This window comes from Lissotriton helveticus, chromosome 2_2 (genome assembly GCF_964261635.1).
Source record: "Lissotriton helveticus chromosome 2_2, aLisHel1.1, whole genome shotgun sequence".
In the NCBI taxonomy this organism is placed as follows: domain Eukaryota; kingdom Metazoa; phylum Chordata; class Amphibia; order Caudata; family Salamandridae; genus Lissotriton; species Lissotriton helveticus.
The window spans coordinates 79,910,330-79,934,571 of record NC_136060.1 but is presented as its reverse complement, the minus strand read 5'-3'; the positions used below and the strand labels follow the sequence as shown (position 1 = coordinate 79,934,571).

At 41.9% G+C, this 24,242-nt stretch overlaps 1 protein-coding gene across 2 annotated transcripts in view; it reads left to right on the top strand.

Annotated features, from left to right (window-relative positions):
• Positions 1 to 17,706, top strand: part of VPS37A (VPS37A subunit of ESCRT-I) — a 310,413-nt gene extending 292,707 nt beyond the window's left edge. The window contains exons 11-12 of one of the 2 annotated variants that reach the window (XM_078678128.1): positions 13,678 to 13,756; positions 14,162 to 17,706. In XM_078678128.1, the coding sequence (XP_078534254.1) occupies positions 13,678 to 13,740 (63 nt within the window). In that variant the 3' untranslated portion in view covers positions 13,741 to 13,756; positions 14,162 to 17,706. The remainder of the gene's footprint in view (positions 1 to 13,677; positions 13,757 to 14,161) is intronic. The other variant, XM_078678129.1, reaches the window with a different exon arrangement.
• The last annotated feature ends 6,536 nt before the right edge of the window (positions 17,707 to 24,242 follow it).

Sequence of the window (24,242 nt, the reverse complement as noted above, 5' to 3'; positions counted from 1 at the left end):
ATTGTGATTGAATTGATTTTAATTTCATTTTTTGTAAATTTTGGTTAAGGGGATAAGTTGCATAGTGTGTTTAAGAGATAAGAAATATACAGGGTAACATAGCATAAGCCCATCCAGGGCAAAATAACAGCATAAGTATGATATAAACTGTGTGAGAAAGCGCAAGCCCATTCAGGGCGTAATGTTACAAACGTTGATGAAAATAATGGCAAATAATGATGCAAAAAACAAATTGTAAGTACAACTGTTTGTCAATATGCGCAAGCCCATCTAGGGCGTGATTAATGCTACTGATGGTGATGTGAAAGACGAATAATGAATCACTCTAACATGGCGCTTATGTTTGGGAGATAGCCCTGTTTCTATCTCGCTTAAATTGTATCACGTGAAGGGTATTAAAAACTCAAAAAAATGGCGCGTCAGTGTACCACTGACAAAGGCAGGAGCCGAAACGCGTCTGGTGCTCAGAGGATCGAAAAATAAAAATGCTGATCCTACTCCCGTGAGTGCTGTTTTCTTTGTTGAAAGACGAAAAGGAAAGTAGCCGCGATATATATATATATATATATATATATATATATATATATATAGACATGTAAATTATGTATATATATATATATATATATATATCCAAGCTCCAAAGTCGCATCGGTAATCACGAGGCACTCGCAAGCGGGTGCAGTTACCCACGCCGATACTCGCGGTAAATAATTATGGCTCCAAATCGCTTCCGTTAAGAAAACGTTACACGCACTCCAGGGGTAAGAGGCAAAAGTTTTATTCAGCCCACAAACAAGTGTAACAGATGCGTTTCGGACAAAAGTCCTTCGTCAATGTTTACATTCTTGACCGCCTGACAACATTATATACACGTCATCCAGGTGTAACTGACAGAGGACCAATGCGAAAGTGCATGTGAATATGGCGGCTATTTTGAAGGAGGTTTGGTAATAAATATTTCACAATACCTCCCCCTGTCGTCTCGTATATGACATAGGAGCCGCTCCTGCCGGTGCGTGTTTATCGATAGTGCCGTGTATCGGCATGTCACCGGCATTTTACATATGCACCATCAATTGGCCCGCTGTGTGATAGTCAGTAAATGAGCACACACAATGATTTAACATATCTATGTAACAGCCACAGACAGTAACATGCCGATACACCTGGATGACGTGTATATAAAGTTGTCAGGCGGTCAAGAATGTAAACATTGACGAAGGACTTTTGTCCGAAACGCGTCTGTTACACTTGTTTGTGGGCTGAATAAAACTTTTGCCGCTTACCCCTGGAGTGCGTGTAACGTTTTCTTAACGGATGCGATTTGGAGCCATAATATATATATATATATATATATATAGATAGATAGATAGATAGATAGATAGATAGATAGATAGAGATATATAAAACAGTTGCCACTGTAAATATACAGATAGGTCCCACATTCCATAGGAAGAGAAATTTTTGTTTTGCTAATAACTTTGGTGCCATTTAATGGATCTTCACAAAGCTTTCCCAAAAAGTTCACCCACACCAACTCCTTCCTAGAACGTTTCAAAGTGATCTGTCAAGCAGGTGACTAAAAAAGAATGGAGGCCCAAAATGGAATTCCCCTTGCAATTTCCATAAGGAATTTTAAACTTTGCTGCATCCAAAATGGCTGAATGGAATTACCCCAAATTTGGTAGAAAGCTATATTGTTACCCATAAAGCTTGCCATCTGGGATTTAAACTCTTTCATCCAATCAGCATGTGTCAGAGGAATTGCAGATTTATTCAGTGTCAACATACACAATCGATCTGTTGTTAGGGCAATCACCTGCCACCTCCTCCTATGACTGTTTGACTTGCCATCAATAGTTATTAGATTAGTGGAAATTTCTAACAGGCCAAAATGTATGTCCAATCTATCTTCTCAACACCAGCGATAGTAAGATATACTGTTTTCTCCTGCTATCTTTTGAGATATGTACATCTCAGCACTGCATATGATAAGGCCCATGTTCGATAGTGCCCAGCTACCATTTGCTTGGCCTGCTGGTGACAGGGGAATCATGCCGTGATTGATGCGGAGGCACTCATAGAGTTAGGTCTGCTGGAGTGAGTATGGGGGCCCCAATATAATTCAAGTGTCTAGGTAAAGGAGATTTGGAGTTTGGGGAGCATTCGCTTTTACGAATATCTCAGCATGTCATCTTTTGTGGTATTCCAAAGAATTTTAATTTATCTTTTCCACATGTTTCTTATGTTGAGATATCTCTTGATATAAGTCCAGTGAATTTTCCAGTTGATCCTCCAAACTGCACTGGTTCTCGCTTCCATAGAATCTAGTCTATCATGAAAAAGGGCTGTATCACAGCATATCAATTTGACTTCCATAGACACTCCAGTGGTATTGCCTTTAACAGTGATGATATAGGACTTGATAAACACCATTTCTTTAATTACATTTCTCAAAGTAGTGGTGCACATATCGAAGGACAATGAAGGACCTGCTCTATGTCTACGAGAAACAGATTCTGAAAACTGAAGTTTTCTTCCGAGTTTCTGATGTGACATGGGTGAGGCTTTTGAGTAAGCCCTGAGGACAGTCGCCTCTCATGTGGAATCTGGAGGTTTGGACTAAATTAATCAATCTTGTTCATGCATTTGGTTGAGTCGTTTACGTTTGAAAGCTTTTATTCAGTTAAATGAATCAACCATATAAGCAAAAACAATCATACATCAATATTCACAGTATTAAAATTACCAGTACACAAGATAATAATGAAATTCATGACTTAAAAATCAATACAATAAGTACAGATACATGATTCGTATACGATCCCTGGCGATTTATCTAAACATAAATAATCCATATACAGAAAGAGCAAGTGCAAAAATTACGTAAAATACCCAATAGATCCTAGTATCAAATATCAGAGATCATTGATTTTCTAATGTTAATCGCTTTCAAGAGAAATTTTGCGGTATAGAAACACAATCCTGGTTCCGCTAGTCTTAAAAGCAAGTTCATAGCATCTTTAATGGATCTTATGTTATAAATATAAAAAGAACGGTTTTAGATAAAATTTCCTAAAATTAGAATGCAATTTACAAAATAGTAACATATGGCAACAGCTTTGGCAGGAGACTCCGTCGCATGGACAAGGTTGGGTAGAACCCTGTTTCACAACCGGAAAATTAACAAGATGATGTATAGTTCCCAATCTTAATCGTGTAAGCACGTAGCGATGTGATGCTCTTGTCACAACGATGCAATTGCAAATAGAAAATATAAGTTGTTTGGTTCGTAAGAACATGAGAACGAGCCTCTATTTTGTGGGCTAGCAGAGTTGATTTTATCTCACTTCTAGCCTCAAAATCTGCACATTCAGGATCCAATTGGATGTCACAATTAAACAGAAGTTTAAACCAGTGGGAAATAGAATTAAGCCAGGAGATTCTTGAACAATTCTCCATTTTGAGGCAATCCCGTATTATAGATTGAGTAAACAGTGTCTCTTCTTTTGACCATATAGATTTCCAGAGTAAAAGAGGGTGCAATGAAACCAAATCAGAGATGTACTTGATGCCCACTTCGCGGTGAATAATTTCTGTGGAGGCCGATAATGGGGCACACAACAAGCGTTTTAAAAAGGAATTTTTGGTTTGTAGTAATACATTTCCGTGGCAATGTCCCCAAACCCCTGCACCGTAAAGTTCGGCTGTGACACATAGTATCTTGTAAATTGTCAGCATATCTCCGATACGTCGGTTGCCCAGTTTAGCAGCAAATCTAAAAATACCGTTTATATTCCTCAGCATCTTTGCTCAAGCGTTGTCCTGTTCCTGTACCCAAGACCCGTTCCCTGCAAAAGTAATGCCCAAATAACAGAAAGTTTTAACTGTTTGGACCTTAGAGCCTTCTATGAAATAGGATCTGGATCTGATTGGGTTCCTGCCGCAAGCCATAACAAAGGTTTTAGATTTATTAATTAAAAGCTTCCTTTTTGCGATAAAAATAGTAAAATTATCAATGAGGCGCTTTAACCCAATGGGGGTACGGGAGATTAAAACCGCATCGTCGCCGTATAAAAGAATTGGAATGGAATTTCCATCCACCCTCGGGGCATCCGACTCTCAGGGCTGCGTCCACATCATTATTAAATAATGAAAAAGGTAGTGGAGCTAGGACGCAGCCCTGGCGGATGCCTCTTCTGACTTTAAAAAAGGGGGTATATTCGCCTGAGTAACCGTACCGCACCTTACTGGACAATTCGTCATATAATCTTGCCAGGAAATATACTATCTCTTTGGGTGCGCCAATTTCCAGCAGTAGGGGCCATAGGATAGAGTGGTCTACCAGGTCGAAAGGACTGCTAAGGTCGGCAAAACATAAATATAGATTACCCTCCTTTTCTAGGGTATATTTGCCGATCAAGAGGTCCAAGTTGACACACTGCTCTAATGTGCCAACTCCTTTTCTAAACCCATATTGAACTTGTGTAAGGATCGACTTCTCGGTTACCCAGGCTTCCAGTCTTAATAGCATGACCCGACTCTTTATAGAGGAGTCCAGAAGGGAAATTGGGCGGTAATTACGGGCGTCGGTTTTTACTCCTTTCTTAAATATTGGTATTATAATTGACTGACCCCATGATAAATGGAATTGGGTCTCAACTGCAATATTAAAAAATTCTGGTTAAAAACTGAGACCATAAGGCCATTCCTAATTGTCAAGGGCATAGTTGGCCACTCAGTTAAAGGTTGCGCGGTCAAAGAGTCCTCTCTATCAGTGGGATAAAAAATATTTGAGAAGTACTCTACCCAACAATTACAGTTAATGTAAGAGTTGAGTTCTGGGATATGATCATCTTTCAGGAAGGGACTATTGACCGTGTCCCAGAACAATTTACTGTTTTTTGTTTCTGTAGCTTGACTTAAGTCTTCCCATGCTATTTCTTGAAGCTCTACTTTTCTAGTTTTAATAGCTAAAGCATAAGCTGCACGTAGAACCTTAATTGTATCTGAATTTCAGGGATGGTTCCGGATTCCTTTAAACAGGCAGTGGTGACTCCAATTCTGAAAAAGACCAATGCCGACCCTACGGTCTTGAGCAATTATAGACCTATTTCCCTTCTCCCTTATCTGGCGAAAATTTTAGAGACCTATGTCACCCGCTGTCTGAGTGCCTTCATTGAGACTTCATCTTTCCTGGAGGCCCAACAAGCTGGATTCCGCCCCCTCCATTCCACCGAGTCGGTCATTGTGCTGTCATGGACACCCTCAGAAAGGGCGCTCATAATAACATCCCTCAGGCCCTTGTCCTCTTGGATTTATCGGCGGCTTTCGACACGGTCGATCACGGTCGATCACGCAATATTGATCGACCGTGTCGGGAACGCCGGTATCCAGGGTATGGCTCTTGAGTGGGTCAAGTCCTTTCTGGACAACCGCGCGCAGGCAGTGCATCTGTCTACCTTCTCGGCTTCCTACTCTCCCTTGTCCTGCGGTGTCCCTCAGGGCTCCGCTTTATCCCCGTTATTATTTAATTTATACATACAACCCCTGATTTTTTTCCCTTCGTAAGTCCGCCGCTACCATCTTTAACTATGTGGACGATTTACAGTTAATTTTTCCCACTGATACCTCCCTCTCCTCCTGTACCACCTTTCAATCCACCATGCTTGAGATCTCTGAGTGGATGTATCATAGCCAACTCAAATTAAATCCCACTAAGACTGAGCTTCTTTTGGTGGGTGGAGCAGCCAACCCTTGGAATGGCAGCTTTTGGCCCCCCTCATTAGGGCCCCCTCCCTGTCCTGTTTAATCTGTGAAGAGTCTTGGCGTGGTCATTTCTAGTGACCTATCCATGGGGCCCCAGATCAGTGCGGTGACGTCATCCTGCTTTTTCCAACTACGCAGGATACGAAAAATCTGTCGGTTTCTTACCAGAGACGCACTGATCCTTGTCATCATGGCCCTGGTCACGTCAAGACTTGACTACGCCAATGCCTTGTATGCCGGCATCCCTGCATACCTCCTTCACAAACTGCAACTCGTGCAAAATCAGGCTGCACGCCTGGTTTATCATCAACCCCGCCATTAACATGTCTCGCCTCTACTACGGAACCTTCATTGGCTCCCTGTAGCTAAACGTTGCATCTTCAAATTGGGCTGTACAATCTTTAAAGCCCTCTTTGATCTTGCTCCTATCTTTATTACCTCTAAATTGAAATGCTATGTCCCTCCCAGAAATCTTCGTTCCTCTGGCCACAATCTGCTAGTTATTCCACAAACCAAACGGAAAAAACATGGTGGCTCCTGTTTTTCTTTCTGTGCCCCCAAGACCTGGAATGCTTTCCCGCCGGCCATCCGTCACTGTTCTACCTATGGTTGTTTTCGTAAACTGTTAAAAACTTATCTATTCCAGTCTGCTTTTGAGTAAAATACACGTCCCAGCCTCCCTGCATTTGTCATGAGCGCCATGAAACCGTACGGTGGCCGAGCGCGGTACAAAACTTTTTACCATACCATACCACCATTAAAATCACCAACCCAAAGGATAATTATCGATTTTTTAATGGTGTTGGTCAGCCTTTCAAGTTCCTTTTCCAGTGCGTGAACGACTTGCCCTCTAGGAGAATTAAAAATATTATTATAAAAGTTGATCAGTATAACATCTTTACCCACAGTAGATTTCAACCACATAATCTGGGAGTGGGTTCCAACATTAGTACAGCTCTTAATCCTACATTTTACCAGTGTAGTAGAAGCCAGAATCAATAGGCCACCCTTTGCTCTACCTGAGGGGGAGGCCTGGGCTGGGAGCCAATGAGAGGTAAAACCCTCTACATAAATTGATTCGGTACTCCATGTTTCTTGTAGGCATATGATATCGTGTTGGGCTGCTAAAAAAACAGACCAGGAGGGCGTGCCTATTTTACTTTTAAGACCGGAAATATTCCAGGTAGTCACTTGATACCCATTGCACCTATTAACCTCATTGGCTTCATGTGAAGGTACTTCAAAGCCCCCGGGTCACTAATAATGGGTAATTCTACTATAACATAATATAAATCATTATAAATGGTTGGTGTCTGTAAATCATTCCTGTGTAGCACCCCCCCTCCCCCTGCTCTATCATACAGTGGTTAATCTTATCAGATAAATTACCATTAGGCCTTTTTTCCATTTTAAGGTCTTCTGATGCATATCTTTCTTGTACTATCTGCCTAAACTGGGTCGTCCCCTTACGTCAATCATTAAAGTCAAGGTTACTCAGAGCCTGGAATTGCAAAATTAGGTAAGGCAAGGGTCGGGGTGGGGGCTAACAAAGATCCATTTCTGAGCCGACTACCATTTCCATGCATCGCCATCACATGTCTGTAAAAGTATCCAAGAGGAAGGAGGGTGGTATTAAATTCCAAAGGAGATGGTAGTGGCGCATTTATAAGTGTATTATATGCTGAGGTTGGAGACCGAAAATTGATGATAATACAGTCTCCTGTAAAGCATTTTTTAAAGGGCCCAATCCAGCCCACTCTACGTGTAGTCAGAATCTGACTTACCTCTTCCAATGGGTAGCCACAATTTTTATTCAGCCAGAACACCACTATATTCAAGAGTGAGCCGTGGTCCTCTACCTGACCAAGTTGGAGTCTGGGTACATTAGCCAATATTGCGACATAAGCACTGCATTCAGGGGGTCGATTTATGGACGTGACAGTTTTCCTATCCTCGTGGGCTGTGGCTTTCAAGCTATCAGGCTTTACATAATCAGATCTAATAGAGTTAGCTGACTTAGTCCCAACACTTGCCTGTTGCATTAGAGTGGTTCTAGAACTATTATTAGCAGGTTTACCTAAATTGTCATCCTTTTCCTGATTTCCCACCTCTACAATTCTAATCCCTTCCTTAGCAGTGTTGGTATATTTGCTATCTGGAATGATAATCTGGTCAGGGGGGCCTGCAACAACGACTTTCTCTAAAGTTCTAATCACCTCATTTCGGAATTTGTCTTTAATATTGGGCAGTGATCCACTAATCTTATGTATTTCTCTCGCCAAAGAATCCAACTTATCCTAAAGCGGCCTTAAGAGCAATGTCACCTTCTCAGAAATATCCGCTAAGGAAGGACCACACTGTGGGGGATCTAAATTGACCGGTGGGCCTTTTTTCCCTGTATGGGTATTCTTTTTATCTTTTTTTGTCTTATGATTGGCATTCTCTTGTTCTATATGATTTTTCCTACATCCCCTAGTCTTTTTCTTGGGCACAGGGCTTCCAGTAATAATCAAAGTAGGGGTCGAAGATAATCGAGTATAGTCTCCATTAATGCCTACCACTCTATTGTCACCAGGGGCTGTTTCCTCAACTAGCAAAGGGAGGTTAGTTGATTTATCGGGTAAGTTCTCGCTTGAAGGGCTAAAAAAGGTCCTAACCTCGGGCCCCTGGTCTCCCCCCAAATAACTAGATCCCATGGACAAACGTCTCTCGGTACGATCTATCTCTCCTGAGAGGACGTTTACTGCTTTAACCAGATATGTATCAATCGTTGTACAGGATTTATCGATGTACGGCTTGGCGGGCTTCCTTCTTGCCATAATGTTACAAGTTGGGAAGGCTCCGGTGACGGGCCACACTGCTATCAACAAAGTGGAATATGAGTTCACTTAGATTAAAGTGTCACCTGCCTCACTGCTATCCATAAAGTGCAATATGGGTTGGCCCGGGTTAGAGTCTCAGGTGCCCTCTTGACTATCAGTAAAGTGCAATATGGGATAACCTAGATTAAAGTGACACGTGCCTCGCTGCTGGCGTTTAAGTAAGAATTTGTTTAAAGTGGCACGTGCTAAACAGTTCGAACTTAACTAGGAATTCATTAAAACAGGAAGTGGTTCAATTAAAATACAGAAAGATACATACGCTATATAAAAATAATTTAACCATTAGATCCAATAAAAGTTAACATTAAAAGTACTCGATTCTAGGGTATTTAGCAGCATAAATGTCTTTAAAGTGCAGTACTTCAATAAGGAATAATAATCGCCGGGGTCTAGAATAAATCAGATAAGAAGTACGGGGCCTCGAACTACTCGCAAGGCAGGGTGGGCACAAAAATAGGTGCACTCAGTACCTTTCTCCTTGTTCATGCATTTGGTTAAGTCAATATAAAGGAATCAGTCGAATCCAGATCTCTTTTTAAAGCTACCAACAATACTCATGCCTTCCTCCAGCCAAGGTAGTCTCTAGGGAAGCTCAGGAAGAAGGACTGCCAAGGTATCACCATGATGTTTGCCACCAAGCCTGTACCTGGAGTTGAGAAGGTACAGGAAGAAAGACAGCCGAAGTTCACCATTGCTCCTTCGCAGCCATAGCCATGTGGCCCATCGTGGCTAGTCCCTGGTTCCTGATAGCCTTTCTAAAATTCAAAATAAGAAGACCAAAACAGTCCCGTACTGCAAAGCGAAATGTTATTTGCCAGCAGCACTACAACATTATAAATATGTTGCTTTTATTCATAGTATAGGCCCCCCACCTTCCCCTTCTCATCGCAGGTTGTGTCTTCTGTTCTTATTGCTTTAAACAAATTAAACAATGTCAAGGCCAAAAGGTCCGGATTATAACTGATTGTGCTTCTTCGTTGAGCAGGCGAGAGAGATTGAGTAAGTTTAAGTGAGAGTGTGTGCAAGAATCCCTATCGTTGCATGAATGAATGATGTACAAGTGGAAGGATGAATGACTAAGTGCCTGTATGATGCGTTAGACTATAAATTGAAAGATATGACTGTGTAGGGATGGAAGCATCCATTCATCCACCCAATTAATCCACTTGCACACAAACGCACACACCCTCGGCGCCCCCCTCTCCCTCCTCCCCCTTGCACTGCAGCAAATCAATTGTTACATTTACTTTTAAACAATTTTAAAAGTTAAGATCTTGCTTTAGGAAAAAGAGAAGCATAAGGGGGCGTGGACCGCGTGGTCAAAATAGTGGTCACATATTCTCGAATTCCGTGTGTTCCTACCTCCGCAGTCCTCCTGATGACATTCTGATCCTCCTCAGTGACTGAAAAGGGTGGAATATATCCCCTCATATGACACTAGTTTGTGTCATTCTTCCGAGGGGAATGTGGGAGAACTTTCTAAAGCGCTGATAAATGTGCATCCTGCACAGCCTTTGGAAACCGTGCCCTGTAGCAGCTGGCGGACCCGCTCTAGGCTCCCTGGAGATGTTGCAAAGGGCTTCTGATCTAAGTGTCTGAGTGGGCATGGCAGTAAAGGCCCACCCCTCCCTGGCACCCGCAACAAGATCCATCAGCAGGTGCCCCCGTTCTGAATACTTGGTGCCTGCCGACTTGGGAGAGGTAGCTCTCGGATTTCACTGTGTCTGCGCCCAAGATGGTGAGCTTGTTTCTTCCCAGCTGTGGCCTTTCCCTCGTGCTTCGCCATTGCGTACTCTGCACACAGTACTGACCGGCACCCCAACCTCCTACCCCCTGCTCCCAAAAGCCCTTTTACCATAGTGGACAATTGTGTTGTTGAGAAGCTGCTATGTCTCAGTGAAGCTACAACCTTTCAGTGTTGGGCACTAGTGAGTAAACTGGTTATGACAGGACATTTCTACATGTACAGAGTAAGAGTGGAACGCTCCTTGGGTGCTCCTATACTCTGAGTATGTGTACCCAAAGAAGAACTCTAGTTAAACCGAAAGGTACCAGGCATCGGTGCCTCCCGGTTGGGGGTGGGGGGTGGGTGGTAATTAGAGGAGCTGAAAATAGATACATGGTGGAGAAAACACTTCATCCATGAACACACTGGCAAGTGTGAAGAAATTCTTAAAGGCATACTTGATATTAAAATGAGCCTTGAACCCAAGATCCTGAGCTGAGGATCCTGTTTTACCAATAGATACTTTATAATTAATTAAATACATGTTTGAGTCAAGTGATTAATATACTGAACGGAGGCTGATAACTGGAATACATGTCAGAAGATGAGCTTCCATGGATTCACGTTTGAGACTAGATGTATGTAGAAATTTTAAGGAAGACATATATCTGGATGTATGACATTACAACGCATGCTTTTACATCGCATGCTTTTACAACGCGGTTTTTACAACGCATACCATTACAACGCATAGTGCTTTTAGGCGCTGGATAGTGAATTGTTTAATTTACTATTCCAACTCCAGTTCCCGTGGATAGTAGGGAAGGTGTTGGATAGTACATTAAACACATTCCCTATCCTAGAGCGCCCCCCAGCGCAATGCGTTGTAATGGTTTGCATTGTAAAAGTTGCGTCGTAAAGGCACTGCGTGGTAAAAGTTGCGTTGTAAAGGTTGTTTACCCATATATCTGTGTTAGTCTTGAAGAAAGTGGAATTTATGTAAACCTACCACTGACGCTTGCCAGCGAAAAAGGTTTACCACTATCTGCAAGCACTGGTCATTGTATATGAAATAAAGTTGTTTGCATGCCCAGTGATGGATAAGCAGAAGAGTATGTAACAAAGACACATTGATTAGTCTCTCCTAGATCTTCCTTCTTTAATGTTATGAATCTTGCGTGTTGTTATTTTAAGTGTAAAGTTTCAAATAATTTGAATGCATGATTTCTAAAATGAGACACTTATATCCTTTGATAATCTTGTAGAGCAATATACATTGAGACTTGGACAATTCCCTATGTACACCCCCTTGGTCAGGCAGCTGTCCTAGATATGGGCCCCATCCATGAGTCGCCCACTTTTTCTCTGTTGATGCAAACCTTATCGGCTCATGGGCACAATAGGAAAATGATCACATGTTTATATATCATTCTGTTGAAATGGGGAGGCACAAAGCCTAATGGCCTTACAGAATGGTGGGAGGCTCACTCAGGGCAGGAGTTGCCTGATGTAAAGTGGGTGAACTGTTTAGGCGCATTGAACTCGACCTAGGAATGCTAGGCTGAAATACACCCAGTTCAGTTATTTGCAACACACATATCTGATCCCTAAGTGCATTGTACCTATGTTCCATGTAGACCAGGATGTCTGCCCAGGGTGCATGAAAGCCGAGGCGGACTTCTAGCACATGGTGTGGTTGTGTCCTGTGGTGTCTCAGTTTTGGGAGGGCATCCTGGGGTCTGTGGTGGTTTTGACGTACCCACTTATACATAGGGAACTAGTGCAATGTCTTCTAAATCTGATACCCTACATGCAGAAAACAAAACCTGTATTTAGTTTTGTGGACCTGCCCATGGTGTTGGCGAAGTGGCGCATCGTCATGTCATGGAGGTATCCATTTACCCCAGCCTTGACGGAGAAGCTGCGAGACGTGAAGAAATTGGCATAGGCGAGTATACAGAGCACGATTGACGGGTGAAGGCATTTGCTGTAAAAAATTAGATGACTTTCGCAAAGCTCGAAGCTAAAATTGGTGGGAAACCTACTTGCGGCGCACTTTGCAGGTATTGCTAAAGTGATGGAAACGGACTCCCATTCGATGCTACAGAAATTCTTGCTTCTGCTCTTGTGCTGTTCTTCAATAAATACTCGGGTGCATGGGTTCTAAAAAGAGGCAGACACTATATAAGGCGATACTAGTTAACTGTACCCCATTTGCACTTCCTAAAAGACAGGACAATTGACTATGCTTGCTTGTTGTGGTTATTACCGCAATAGGAATGAGTTAAGTTTGCATGTAATATTCCCAGGAGTCCTGCCGAGACGTGTAGTAAAACATACGTGTTGTACAAACATGTTTGCTCTTCTTTCACTGTGTATCGTACCTTACAAACTCTTGAATAAAGAGCTACAGGCAAAAAAATATGAAAGACTAATAATAATGCTGTTGGACTTGCATGAACTTTGAATGCATTTACTGTGCCCAAATTACAGCCACAATTGTGGACGTTTCTGTGGTTTCCTTAAATAGCTGAATCTTTTTCTCAAAAATTACTTGCTAACTGTTTTTGTGACCTTCAACTAATTTGTGCTTTGAGCCTTTTTTCGCTGATTCTTCACCTGGTCTTGTGTCTCTGCGCCGTTCACCTTCTTCATGAGCACGAACGTGCACACCTACAATTGGGTTACCTATGCATATATTCTAATGTAGTGCTGATTTAACTACTTTCGTTCCAAATAGATACATTTTCTTTTTACCCTCTCTCTCAAATTGATTTTTTTCTCTAATGTACCTGTCAAACTTAATGATTACCGGTTGCGACATTGTTGCTTGGATAAACAAATTATAGGCTTAACATTTAAAGTTTTGGTGCTGCCGGTTGGTCTGCTAACTGCACCTTAAGGGCACCAAACGTTTGCAAGTGTACAGATGGATCAAAGAGTCAAACTGTAAAATGTTTTATTCTCTGCAACGTTTATCGGAACGGAGCACTAAATCCCAATAAAAACGTGTGATTGCACCATCATAGAGAAAATAAGTGATTTACCAATGGCAAGTTTTTTTTTTTATAGAAGTCCGTGCCAATTTACAAATGAACTGTTAATCCTCACATGAGCTGTTTTGTAATTGACAACAAACCCGCATTTAGATTTAAGGTTATTTGCTATTATAGGACCTGTAAATTGTAATTTTAGTTTTTTTACGTGAATAATCCATCCTATTAATTTAAAAATGATGGAGTCCGATTTCACAAATCAAAAAAGTTCTGTCAGCAGTGATTGTTTTTTCTTTCTTTCTAGAGTTGTCACTGTAGAAGAGCTAAAGAAGAAAAACTTCAACAGGCAATATCACTACACAGTTAGCATCAGTGGTTTATAGGTAAGTACAAAGAGATAGACATACACAGCATAGTTTAACATACTTTACTCATCCAGGAACGTTGGTGATAGATATTGATAGTGACTTCAAATAATTGATAGTAATTACACTTGGCAGACCAACTACCGATTCTGTAATGTTCATTTATCTGCATCTCACTTTCTATATCACCCTTTACCGTGGTTTGTCAAGCCATCTAGATCATTTGCTTTAAATCAGTGTATTAGTGGCAGATATTATTGGGTACTAGAAAATGAAATTCCAGACATGTCATAACTTGGAGTCACCTTGTCTACCTAGCAGCCACTGGTAAAACACAGTTTGTAATCAGAGCTAATACATTGAATGTACCAACTCAATTATGTCAGTGTTGCTAATAGGTAAATGCATGTTGTTCTTTTTTAGAAGCTGTGGAACGAACAAGGAGCTTACAAGACTAAAGAGCAAGAGCACAAAGCATTTTTGTACATCTATATCTATTGCTAATAAATGGTGTTATGTTAGAAATATTTCTACAGAAATGTGGATAGACCTGTCAGAATCAAGCCTTCAATTAGACTTTCAATTGTGAAGCAAAGTTTTCAAAATATTTCTTTGGTGCGTTCGCATCAGGTGCACTGAAATATGCACTGTAATTATAGATAAGATGTTTCCCAACCAATTTCAGTTACACTTAGGTACAGAACATTTCCTTTCTCAAGTTGTGAGACCTTTACTCTAGGATCATACACTTGGCCAAATAGTTTAAATAGCATGAGGCTATCAGGTTGCTCCATAATAACTCTCTGGTGCTGACCTAGTCTAGCCTCCTTATGAGATATGCAAGTCAAACCATCCCAGTTTTTTTCTTCAGCGTCTAGTGAAGGCTGAATATAGTGTAGTGTTTATTTCTATACTTAACTGTGTTCATAGAGCCTCGATTTTTGTGTTTTTAGAGTGCCCATGGTTTTCTTTCCTACATCTTGCTCTGTTCCACAAAAGTCCTTTAAAAAGAGGGATAGTTAACTATTCATTGTTGACCCTCACATAGCTTGTGGATTATGCCTGGTGACCTTATACCTTGCCTGTTTTGCTAGTTGGTAGCAGGGCATTGTGCATTTAAAGGAGCAAAATGGTTTAAATTGCCATTGAAAGCACTGATACGACATTCAATCTAGCACTAAGAATAACGTGACATGATTGTATCATTGGCCCTTCTAGTAAGATGGTATAGCACAATTTTTTTGGGATTCTCCCTCATTCCCCTCAGCCAAGGCCTGAATCTTCGTTTTCAAACCTAGCCTCCTCATTGTGTAGCAAAAACCTCGAACTGCGAAACTTTCAGAGGAATTTCAATTCTTTAATGCTAAAACAAATTAACTTGAAAAAAAGCTGAAACTCAAAAGAAGATTGTGATCTGTCATGAAATTCTAAACGCTAAAACATCATTTTCAATTTAGAAAAGTTCAAATGGTCTGTGATCAAAATGTGGGCGCGATTCAAAAGGAACACTGGGTTACTGTCCATGAAATATTGGAAGAGTTTACTGCCCCTGCTATAAACTAAGTCATCTTCCAGTCTCCTTAAAAATCCTTGTAAACTGAACTGGAAAAGAGACCTGAAGAGAGAATTGCGAACCATATCTTAAGTGTAGCCTTCATGCCGTATGGCCAGTATATAGTCTAGGTTCAACCACTTCTCACAATGGAATTGCCTGTTATTTCTAATCTACAGTCACACCAAATGCTTATTTGAATTCTAAACCCATTAATTTAAGGTACCAGAGGTCTGAGAAGCAAAATCAGATGCTTCCCTTTAAGTATATAAATATTTCTTCATTAGACATAAAGAATTGAATTTAAATGTGTCTCAACTGCACACCATTGCTCAGAAATATGATTTCATAAGAAAAGGGGTGCATCACTCCATGTCCTTGTTTAAGAAGTCTTTGGGAAGTTCATAAGGTTATTCGTATGAAGCTCCATTAGAAATAAAAAACAGCTGTTTTGGCCCTCTTCAGGGTCGTATGGCTGGTGGCAGCCCATCTCAACTACAGTGGAAGTCTATCATGACATGTCCATCTTTGCCTCGATAGTTCGTGAATTTGCTTATTCGGGTCAAAGACCCAGAATCTTCTGTACGCCCTTGAGGACCTTGGGTTTCTCAGAGCCAACTAAGCCAAAGTTGTCCCTGCAGCCAAGAGCAATTTCAGGTCATGTGCGCCAACTTGGACCACTAAGAGGATGTGGTCTTTACCTAAGAGCAATTGCCTCATTTCCACACTCACAACGAGGGTGTGTTGTGGTGGCTTAAACCTGAGCCTATTCTTTTGGCCCGAGAGCAGTTGAAGGTTCTCCACGGATCCCTCTCTTTCTGTGCTTAGTTCTCTCATAACTGCAATGGACAATTGCATTTATCTTGTACTAATATAGAACAACTTGAAGACACGGAGTAAATTAAAATACTTCAGAGTGCAAGAGCAAATGATTCGAGTTCTATTCAGTTACTTGTTTTCATTTCTTCATAAGTTTTACAGCATACAACATTAACAACAGCTGGGCCGGGACCCATCCCAGGACTCAGCACAAACGCATTGGAGTTTCACTAGCACACCCATCCACCCCACACCTTAATATGCGGCATTTCGGTAAAAATTTGTTAAAAGTACTTGACAGAAAAAGACAGATTTTTCACAGTATTTCGATGTGTCGTGTACTCTGCACCTCGTTAGTACCTTTATTAAATTTGACAAATGCAGAAAAGTTTTTGCAGCTTTTTTTGAGTAGTCGTGAACTTTTTTTTTTAATCTGGTGCGGAACTATATCCTTAGCGTAATCCTAACGCTCTTCTGGCTGTGTTTTAGACGCATCATTTGAACTTCTTGTTTCTGTTGAAATCCAGTTTCTCAATTGGAAGCGGAGTAGTCATAAAAACTTCCCTATCCAGTTAGGGAGCTTCCAACTTTCTGCATCAGAGCCATCCACGTTTTTCTCAAAGGCAGGTTGTTGCAGTATACCTACCATCATTGATTGCAGTCATTTAATACATTTGTATCTCCTAGTCCCTGTTGTCTAGAGCTGAGAATGTGCAGTTGGTGACATTTTACATTGAACCATTGATAGTTTATGCCCGTGCCTTCATTACTTTCTCGATGTTTGTATCACCTGTTGCAGCAGTATACAATACATGCCATACAGAATGAATTCATACCTACTGAAACAGACCGAGGACAGCTTCTGTAGCTGTAGAGAAGCGTCCTGTTTGAGATACGTATGACTTTAATGTATGCCCTTACATGAATAGTGAGCCCTGCTGTCAGGGAACGAGTTAAAAAACACTGATGTTTATTTAGACTTACATTCGTGCATAAACCTTTTGGGTGGTTACTGGCAAAGACGAATACGATGAATTGTGCACCTCTGATACTTTTTAAACCTCTAAAGCACATGTCTATTTTGCCACGAGGTGGTGGAAAGCCCCTATGAGTTTTGAATAGGAGAGTCCGTAGACTAAGTGCTGCAGTTACTACTGGCGAGTAACTTTTCCATGTTTGCTGCGACAACTAGAGAATCTAGAAATATTGTATGTGTAATGTTTGGTAGCCTTCAACATTTTATAAACTGTATCTTATTTGTAATGTTGTCTTTCTCATTTCATGTTAATGCTCCATTTTGTCAAACGTATTCTTTAAAAAAGTTATTGGCTCACCAAAATGGGATGGGCATTTAGATCAGCAAATAACTCAGAAAAGTTAATTTCAAGAAGCTGTTAAAAAAGGTAGCGACGGAAATGTTTGTTTGCTATGTGAATACCTCCTTTCGAAAAGAGAAATTATGTGTAGCAGGTTTTTTTTTTCAGGCAAACGTGTTTTAGTTTGACCATATTTAATTCAGAGACTTGACATGCGCTCCTTTTCAGAACTTTCTTGAAACTTCTAGTCACTAAAATAAAATTGAATCTTTTATTTTTAATCTTTTTTCGTCTCTTGTCTTTTTTCAAGGTGTGCATATTTAAGTATTTCAGTCAATGCTCTTAAAGCTTGTGGTGTATGCAATGAATCCTTTTGGACCACCTCCATTGTCCTTTCATTATTGTACGTAGAGCGGAAATTTTTATTCTAGCGTCTGCATATGAAACTTCAGATCAGATTTCTTTATAGGTATTTGTCTAGTGATACAGACACCCCTACCAGTTGTACTGTGCCTTGTGCTTCGACCTTTCCTCCATCAGCATGTTTGATAAGCAATTGGTTGCATCCCTAGCAAGCATCATTAGAGAGTCAGTGCAAAAACTCGGAATATCTTTGCATTCTTTTGTAGGAGGTCTCCATTGATAGTCATAAGCGTTTGAATAGTTCTGCCCACGTGCCATAATCCCGGATCACTTCTTCATAGAATATCTTCTTAAGTGAAGACATTCACCTACCTTTCTTCAGCAAGGCCTGCAGAAACACTTTAGAAAGAACATAATGCGCAGCCTAGAACAGGCTAAAGGGTTAAAATACCCCTAAATACGTATAATTTTGAAGTGAAAATGTTCTAAAACAGCTTAAATCTTCCGCAAACCCTTTTTTGTACTGGTGGAAGATGAAGGATAGCGGGACAGTTTAGCTCTATAGGCTGCCATTATGTGAGTTTAAAGCAGAGGCTGCCAGTATCCCATCATACCTAGAAGGTGGCAGTTGCCTCAGTTCTTTTTTCTGGCACGATCCTGGAGCATTGAGCTCGGCCTTTTTGGCTTTTTTTCTTCAAAATTCACCTGTGGAATTTAGTTTTCTTTGATTCACTCGACATCTTTAATCATCCTCAGACTGTTTTAAGCCTTTTCTGGCAAATTTGAGGCATTTTGTCAATAAATGTGCTTTCTCTGTTTGATAACTGCCCTGCTGGTCGGGGAAGAAAGTCAGATCAGACCCTCACAACGTCTTCATACTCTGTCTACCATCTACACATGTTCCAGAGCAGTAACAACACTGCAAGACATTGTCCTGTCGCACCCTGATGGAGAGAGAGAAAATTGCCTTCATGGCTTGGAAGAACTGCGCTGGCAGCAAATCCAGTCTCAAGATAGGACCTCAAAGCGAGGAGAGGGTCAGTCTTCTACCAGGGATTTTACATCTGCATCTGAGAGACGTGGAAGTTCCAAAAAGAGAATAGCAGCCAGAAAACAGCATGTTTCCTGGTTGAGGGACTCAACGTTGAGACCAGGTATGGCACCAACCTGCTCGTTGCCCAGGACTGGTTCACCGTCAAGAAAAATGTGCAGATCGATGTCGAGGCAAGGTAGAAGACCTCATGCCCTGTTGACGCGCTCTGTAAGATCAACATTGAGGAGTATATTGACATTGATGTGATATATCTATTCCGAGGAGTGGTTTGACGCTCAGGCGTCGGAGGGGATCACCGACAAGGAAAAAGGTTGTTGCCGAGTCGTCAACGGTGGTCGACGTCTAAATCCATCTCAACATCAAGACACAAGAAAAGAGTTGAAAAAGGATGCAAATCTATACGTCACCTGATTTGCAGTACACGAGGGCCTACTCTCCCTCTTCCCCGATAGTACTCTGAGTCCCCACCTTCTCCTCCTCTTCCTCCACATCCAATGCCTCCACCTCCAGGTCCAATGCCTCTACCTCTAGCACCACTGAGGCCTAGTTCACACTCCAGGACGTGCCATCGGTCACGCCAACACAGGTGTCGTTCAAGGAAATGATCTTCCTCTAGGCTCTTTCTCCATCATAGCCATGGATCATGGTCCAGGACACGTACAAAATCCAGACATTGATCAAGACACACAACGCCCTGATCTACATCAACTGGACGATATTTGTTGTCCAAATCTCCACCACCTTGCATCTTTGGTGGATGACATCACCACATTCCAGGAGGTTCTGGTGAGAAGTTCGGCAAGACCTAATATTCAAATGTCGGTCCCCACACCTACCACATCTGTTATATTTGAGACTCTACACCAGCGGTCAGCTTCAATACCTCTGTTTCCATTGGTTCGTGGTCTTTTGGAACCAGCGATGGAATTGTTTCCGACCCCAGCCTCCAACATAACAGTTCCTTCGAGGCTGCATAAAAAATATAGACATCCTGAGCAAAATCCTCTTTTCCTCAGATCGGATCCCCTTCCTGACTCGGTTGTCATTGTGGCAGCCAAGAAGCAGCATGCTACCTCCCCTGCTTCTTCAGTTCCACCTGATAAAGAGCAAAAAAAATGACTTTGTGGGTCGGATCACGTCTCTACCAGAGTTGCAGCAAAGAATTTAAAATCTTTTTTGGCGGTCTATCCTCTTTGAAAGCCACGCTGACGATGAGCTGGCTCTCATGAAGTCCAAAATAGAGACTCTTAAGGCTGTTGGCCTAAAAAAAACGAAATCGCTAAGTCGTTCCTTCAGGCCTTGCCAATGCTGGTTTTACCCGCAGGTGTACAAAAGGGGGTGGTGATGGACAGAGCATCTGAACCAATCAAACACTCACACCCAGTCAACAGATCTGGCTTTAATCCATCACCGTTCTTTAGCCCACTCTGCCACCCCATTTCAGACATGGCCATATGCAAATCAGTCTGGCCCTGTGCCTCATGGGAACAGTCCAGCCCGAACTGCCAAGCCATGCCTTCCCTGGACCGGAAACAAGCTTCCTAGGACCGGTTTCTGGCATTACAGCCGTCTTCAGCCAGGCTTTCTTGAATTCAGTGGCAAAGTGAGCAAAGGACTCACCATAAGTTGGCAGGGTATGCTCAGACGTGAGTCCCTTGCTCACTTTGCCACTGGATTCAAGCAAGCCTGGCTGAAGACGGCTGTAATGCCAGAAACCGGTCCTAGGAAGCTTGTTTCCGGTGTCACTCTAATGAAAGCCTCTAATCCCACGGTGAGGTCAGTGTCATCCTTCCTCAGCTCCATGGCCTCATGTATCTTCCTCACTCCGAATACTGGCCTCCACATGCATCTCTTGCAGGAATGTCTCGAGAACCAGTGAGTCCAGGCAACTGGGATGACAAGATCATTCTCCCCACTTACGTGACGCAATCTCTGTCATGGTGGTGCTCTTTGACCAGTCTCCTTCACGGGGTGATTTCCACCAATAGGTTCCCTCTCAAACCAAGTGGCAGATGCATCGTTACTGAGGTGGGGAGCCCACATGGATCATCTCCAAATTCAATGCACATGGTCTACGAAGGAGATGACATATCACATCAGTCTCCATGAGCTTCCTGCAGTCCACCGTGCGCTGAAAGCATTTCACCCTCATTCAATACCCAGTACCTGCTTGTTCAGACTGACAATACGACCACCATGTATTACCTCAACAAGCAGGGAGGGACAAGATCCAGGCGTGTATCCCATGAAGCCCAAGCAGTTTGGAAATGGTTTGTAGCCGGAAACATGTGGATCCTGGTAACTCACCTCCCAGGTGTGCAAAAGGTGCAGGCAGACGCCCTCAGAAGGGTTATCTAAGGAAATCGCAAATGGATCCTTCACGACAACATCGTGCAAGACATCTTTCGGCTGTGGGTGTCTCTGCACCATGACTTGTTCGACACTGCAGAAGACAAAAAATGCCAAGACTTCGTCTCAAGGTACTTCCAACCAGGGACTCTGGGGAATGCCCTATGGATCAACTGGTTAGACACATTTATTTACGCCTTTCCACCAATTTCTCTGATCCCGGAATTCCTGCTTAAGTTGTCCCACTTGAGCCAGACTCATCCTGACAGCCCTGGAGTGGCCATGTCAATGGCGGTTCACTGGCCTGCTTCACCTATCATAGAGTCCACACCTCAAGTTGCCATGCCCACCAGACCTGCTAAGGAAGTTCAGAGGTAAGATGGTTCAACCCAATCTCTCCTCTTTGAATTGGACAGCATGGTTCCTGAGCTAGTGCTTTATGGCACTTGAACTTGCCACAGGATTGCATGAACATCCTAAAGGAGGCTGAACTGCTGTCAACCCATTCTGCATATGCCTTCAAGTGAAACATTTTCATTTGGTGTTTCTCTAGGAAGGTAGATCCTACTTCTTGGCAGGAAGAGTCATACTTTTCTATCTTCTCTGTGTGGCAAAATCTGGTTTGCAATTCTCTTTCATACGACTCCACTTGGCTGCACTCACTGCCTACAGAAAAGGTCCTTCTCAAACCTCTTTTTTCAAAATCCCAGTGATCGAGGACTTTCTTGAAGGGCTGCAGATGGGTTTTCCTTCCAATTAGGCATCATTCCCCTCACTGGGAGCTTAACATAGTCCTTTCTCGTCTCATGCAGCCCCCTTTTGAACCTATTCATAAAGCGTCCCTACAGCATCTCCCTTGGTAAGCACCTTTCCTTGTAGCAATTACATCAGCTTGTAGGGTTAGCGAAATTCATGCATTATGTTCTCACAAGCCCTACACTGTCTTCACTCTAACAAGGTAGTTTTGAGGACTCACCCTAAATTCTTCCACAAGGTGGTTTCGGACTTTCATGTCAACCAAACAATTTCATTGCCAACTTTCGTTCAGCACTCTTCAACTCCGCTTAAAATAATTCTTCATTCCCTGCATGTGAGGCAGGTCTTGAAGTTTTATCTGGACCAGACTCGTGACATACGTAGATCGGACAAATGGTTTAAAAAATATGACCTGGTCCATACAGGTTCCCCCATAGGTTAGGTTTTTTCCGATATACTTGAATTTTGTGAAACTATATACAGTAAGGAGGGTAAACCTAGCCTTAACCTCTACCTCCCCCGTTTTTTGGTTCCATACAGGTTTAGCCACTTCCAAACAATCTATCTCCCGATGGATAGTGTCTTGCATTCTCTTATGCAATCAAAAGGTCAGCATTACTGTTTGGATTTGGATGTTCAAACAGATGCTCAAGTAGGGCAAGCTTCCCTCAAAAATGTATTTGCTCAATGTGAGCCTATTGTCATTCGTTGTTTTTCACCCTTGCCTTTGGTGGTGATGGGCTTGCTATTCTATTCAAATGCTTATGACCATCAGTGGAGACCCCTTATGAGAGAAGGAATAGTTTCTTACCTGTAACTTCAGTTCTTTTATAGGGGAATCTCCATTGAACTCATAAGCGACCCAACCACCTCCCCCGTGGACATAACTGAGGATATTATTGAGATTACCTATCTCTAACTCATTTCTTCAAAAACAGCTAAGGCAACTGCAACCTACTAGGCATTTAGGCATGATGCAATACTGGTGGTCTCTGTGTCCTTAAAGGTGCAGTCACTGTTTTAAACTCACATAATGGCAGCCTATGGGGGCTACACTGTCCTGCGATCCTTCATCTTCTACCTTTACAAGAAAGGGGTTGGTGAAGAGATTTAAACAGTTTTATAAAAATGTTCACTTCAAAATTATACCTATTCAGGGGTATTTTAACCCTTTTGTAAGTACAATCTGAAGTATTTCTCCTATGTAGCCTGTTTTCTAGGCTTCGCATTATGTTCTTAAGTGTTTTAGCAGGCCTTCCGGAACAAAGACGAACGTCTACACTTAAGAAGATATTCTATGAAGAAGTGCTCCGGGATTACCGTATGTGGGCGGATCTGTTCAAAAGCTTTTTACTTCAATGGAGATTCCCCTATGAGATAACTAGAGTTACAGGTAAGAAACTAACCTGTACTGTACTTGACATCTCCATACTTTTGTAGACAGGAACTGTTTTCATTACCAGTCATCAATTCTGTGTATGAGATTTTGAATATGGCTGATTTTGCCACCAATACTGATTGGAACCACTGGTGCTTAGGATGTACCTTTTTCTTATTCCCTGTCCTTGAAGTCCCAAATGTCTTTGTGCCTCCCTGCAGCCTAATATAGTACAGGTCAAGGGCCAGAAAGAGGATCAATTAGGTTAAGGTCTGGTTTGTTGAAATACTTTTGTTTGTCATAAAGATTAACAAACAAGCTATTGTTTTCAGAAAAGCGTAGACATGTCTTTAAACATACATACTTAAACTGAACAAGAATAAGCTATCTGTTTTTTGGAGTCAGCTCCTCCGTGGTAAGGGTCCATGATACTTTTTTCCTGTAACTAAAACAAGTCTCCTGAGGATGGTCTCACGTACAGTTGACATTGGAGTCCGAAACATCGACGGTGTTTCCACTTCTTTCTAAAATTAGATTTTGGATTCTACGTCCTTCAGTCACCCGTTCATATACTGGACTGATTCCTCTAGAGTGGGTTTTATCATACATGAATCCATGTATGCATACCAGATTCTAAAGACATTTTGTATAGCTTAATGTATGGGCGTCTTGCTGTCTATGTACCTCCGGCTTTATTCCTGTTCATATATAAATACTTATTACTTTAATTATGTAAGCCTGGTCTTTTTCAGTGTTTCATTCTTTGTAATTTTGATTGACTAAAGTATTTGTTTGGATTTGCTCCACTTCATTGGTTCCACATGTCAATGTTTGCTTCATTCAAATGCGTTTAAAAATGTTTTTTACCTTTCCTTAAATGATCCTCTTGACCTGTACTATATTTGACACCCAAGCTC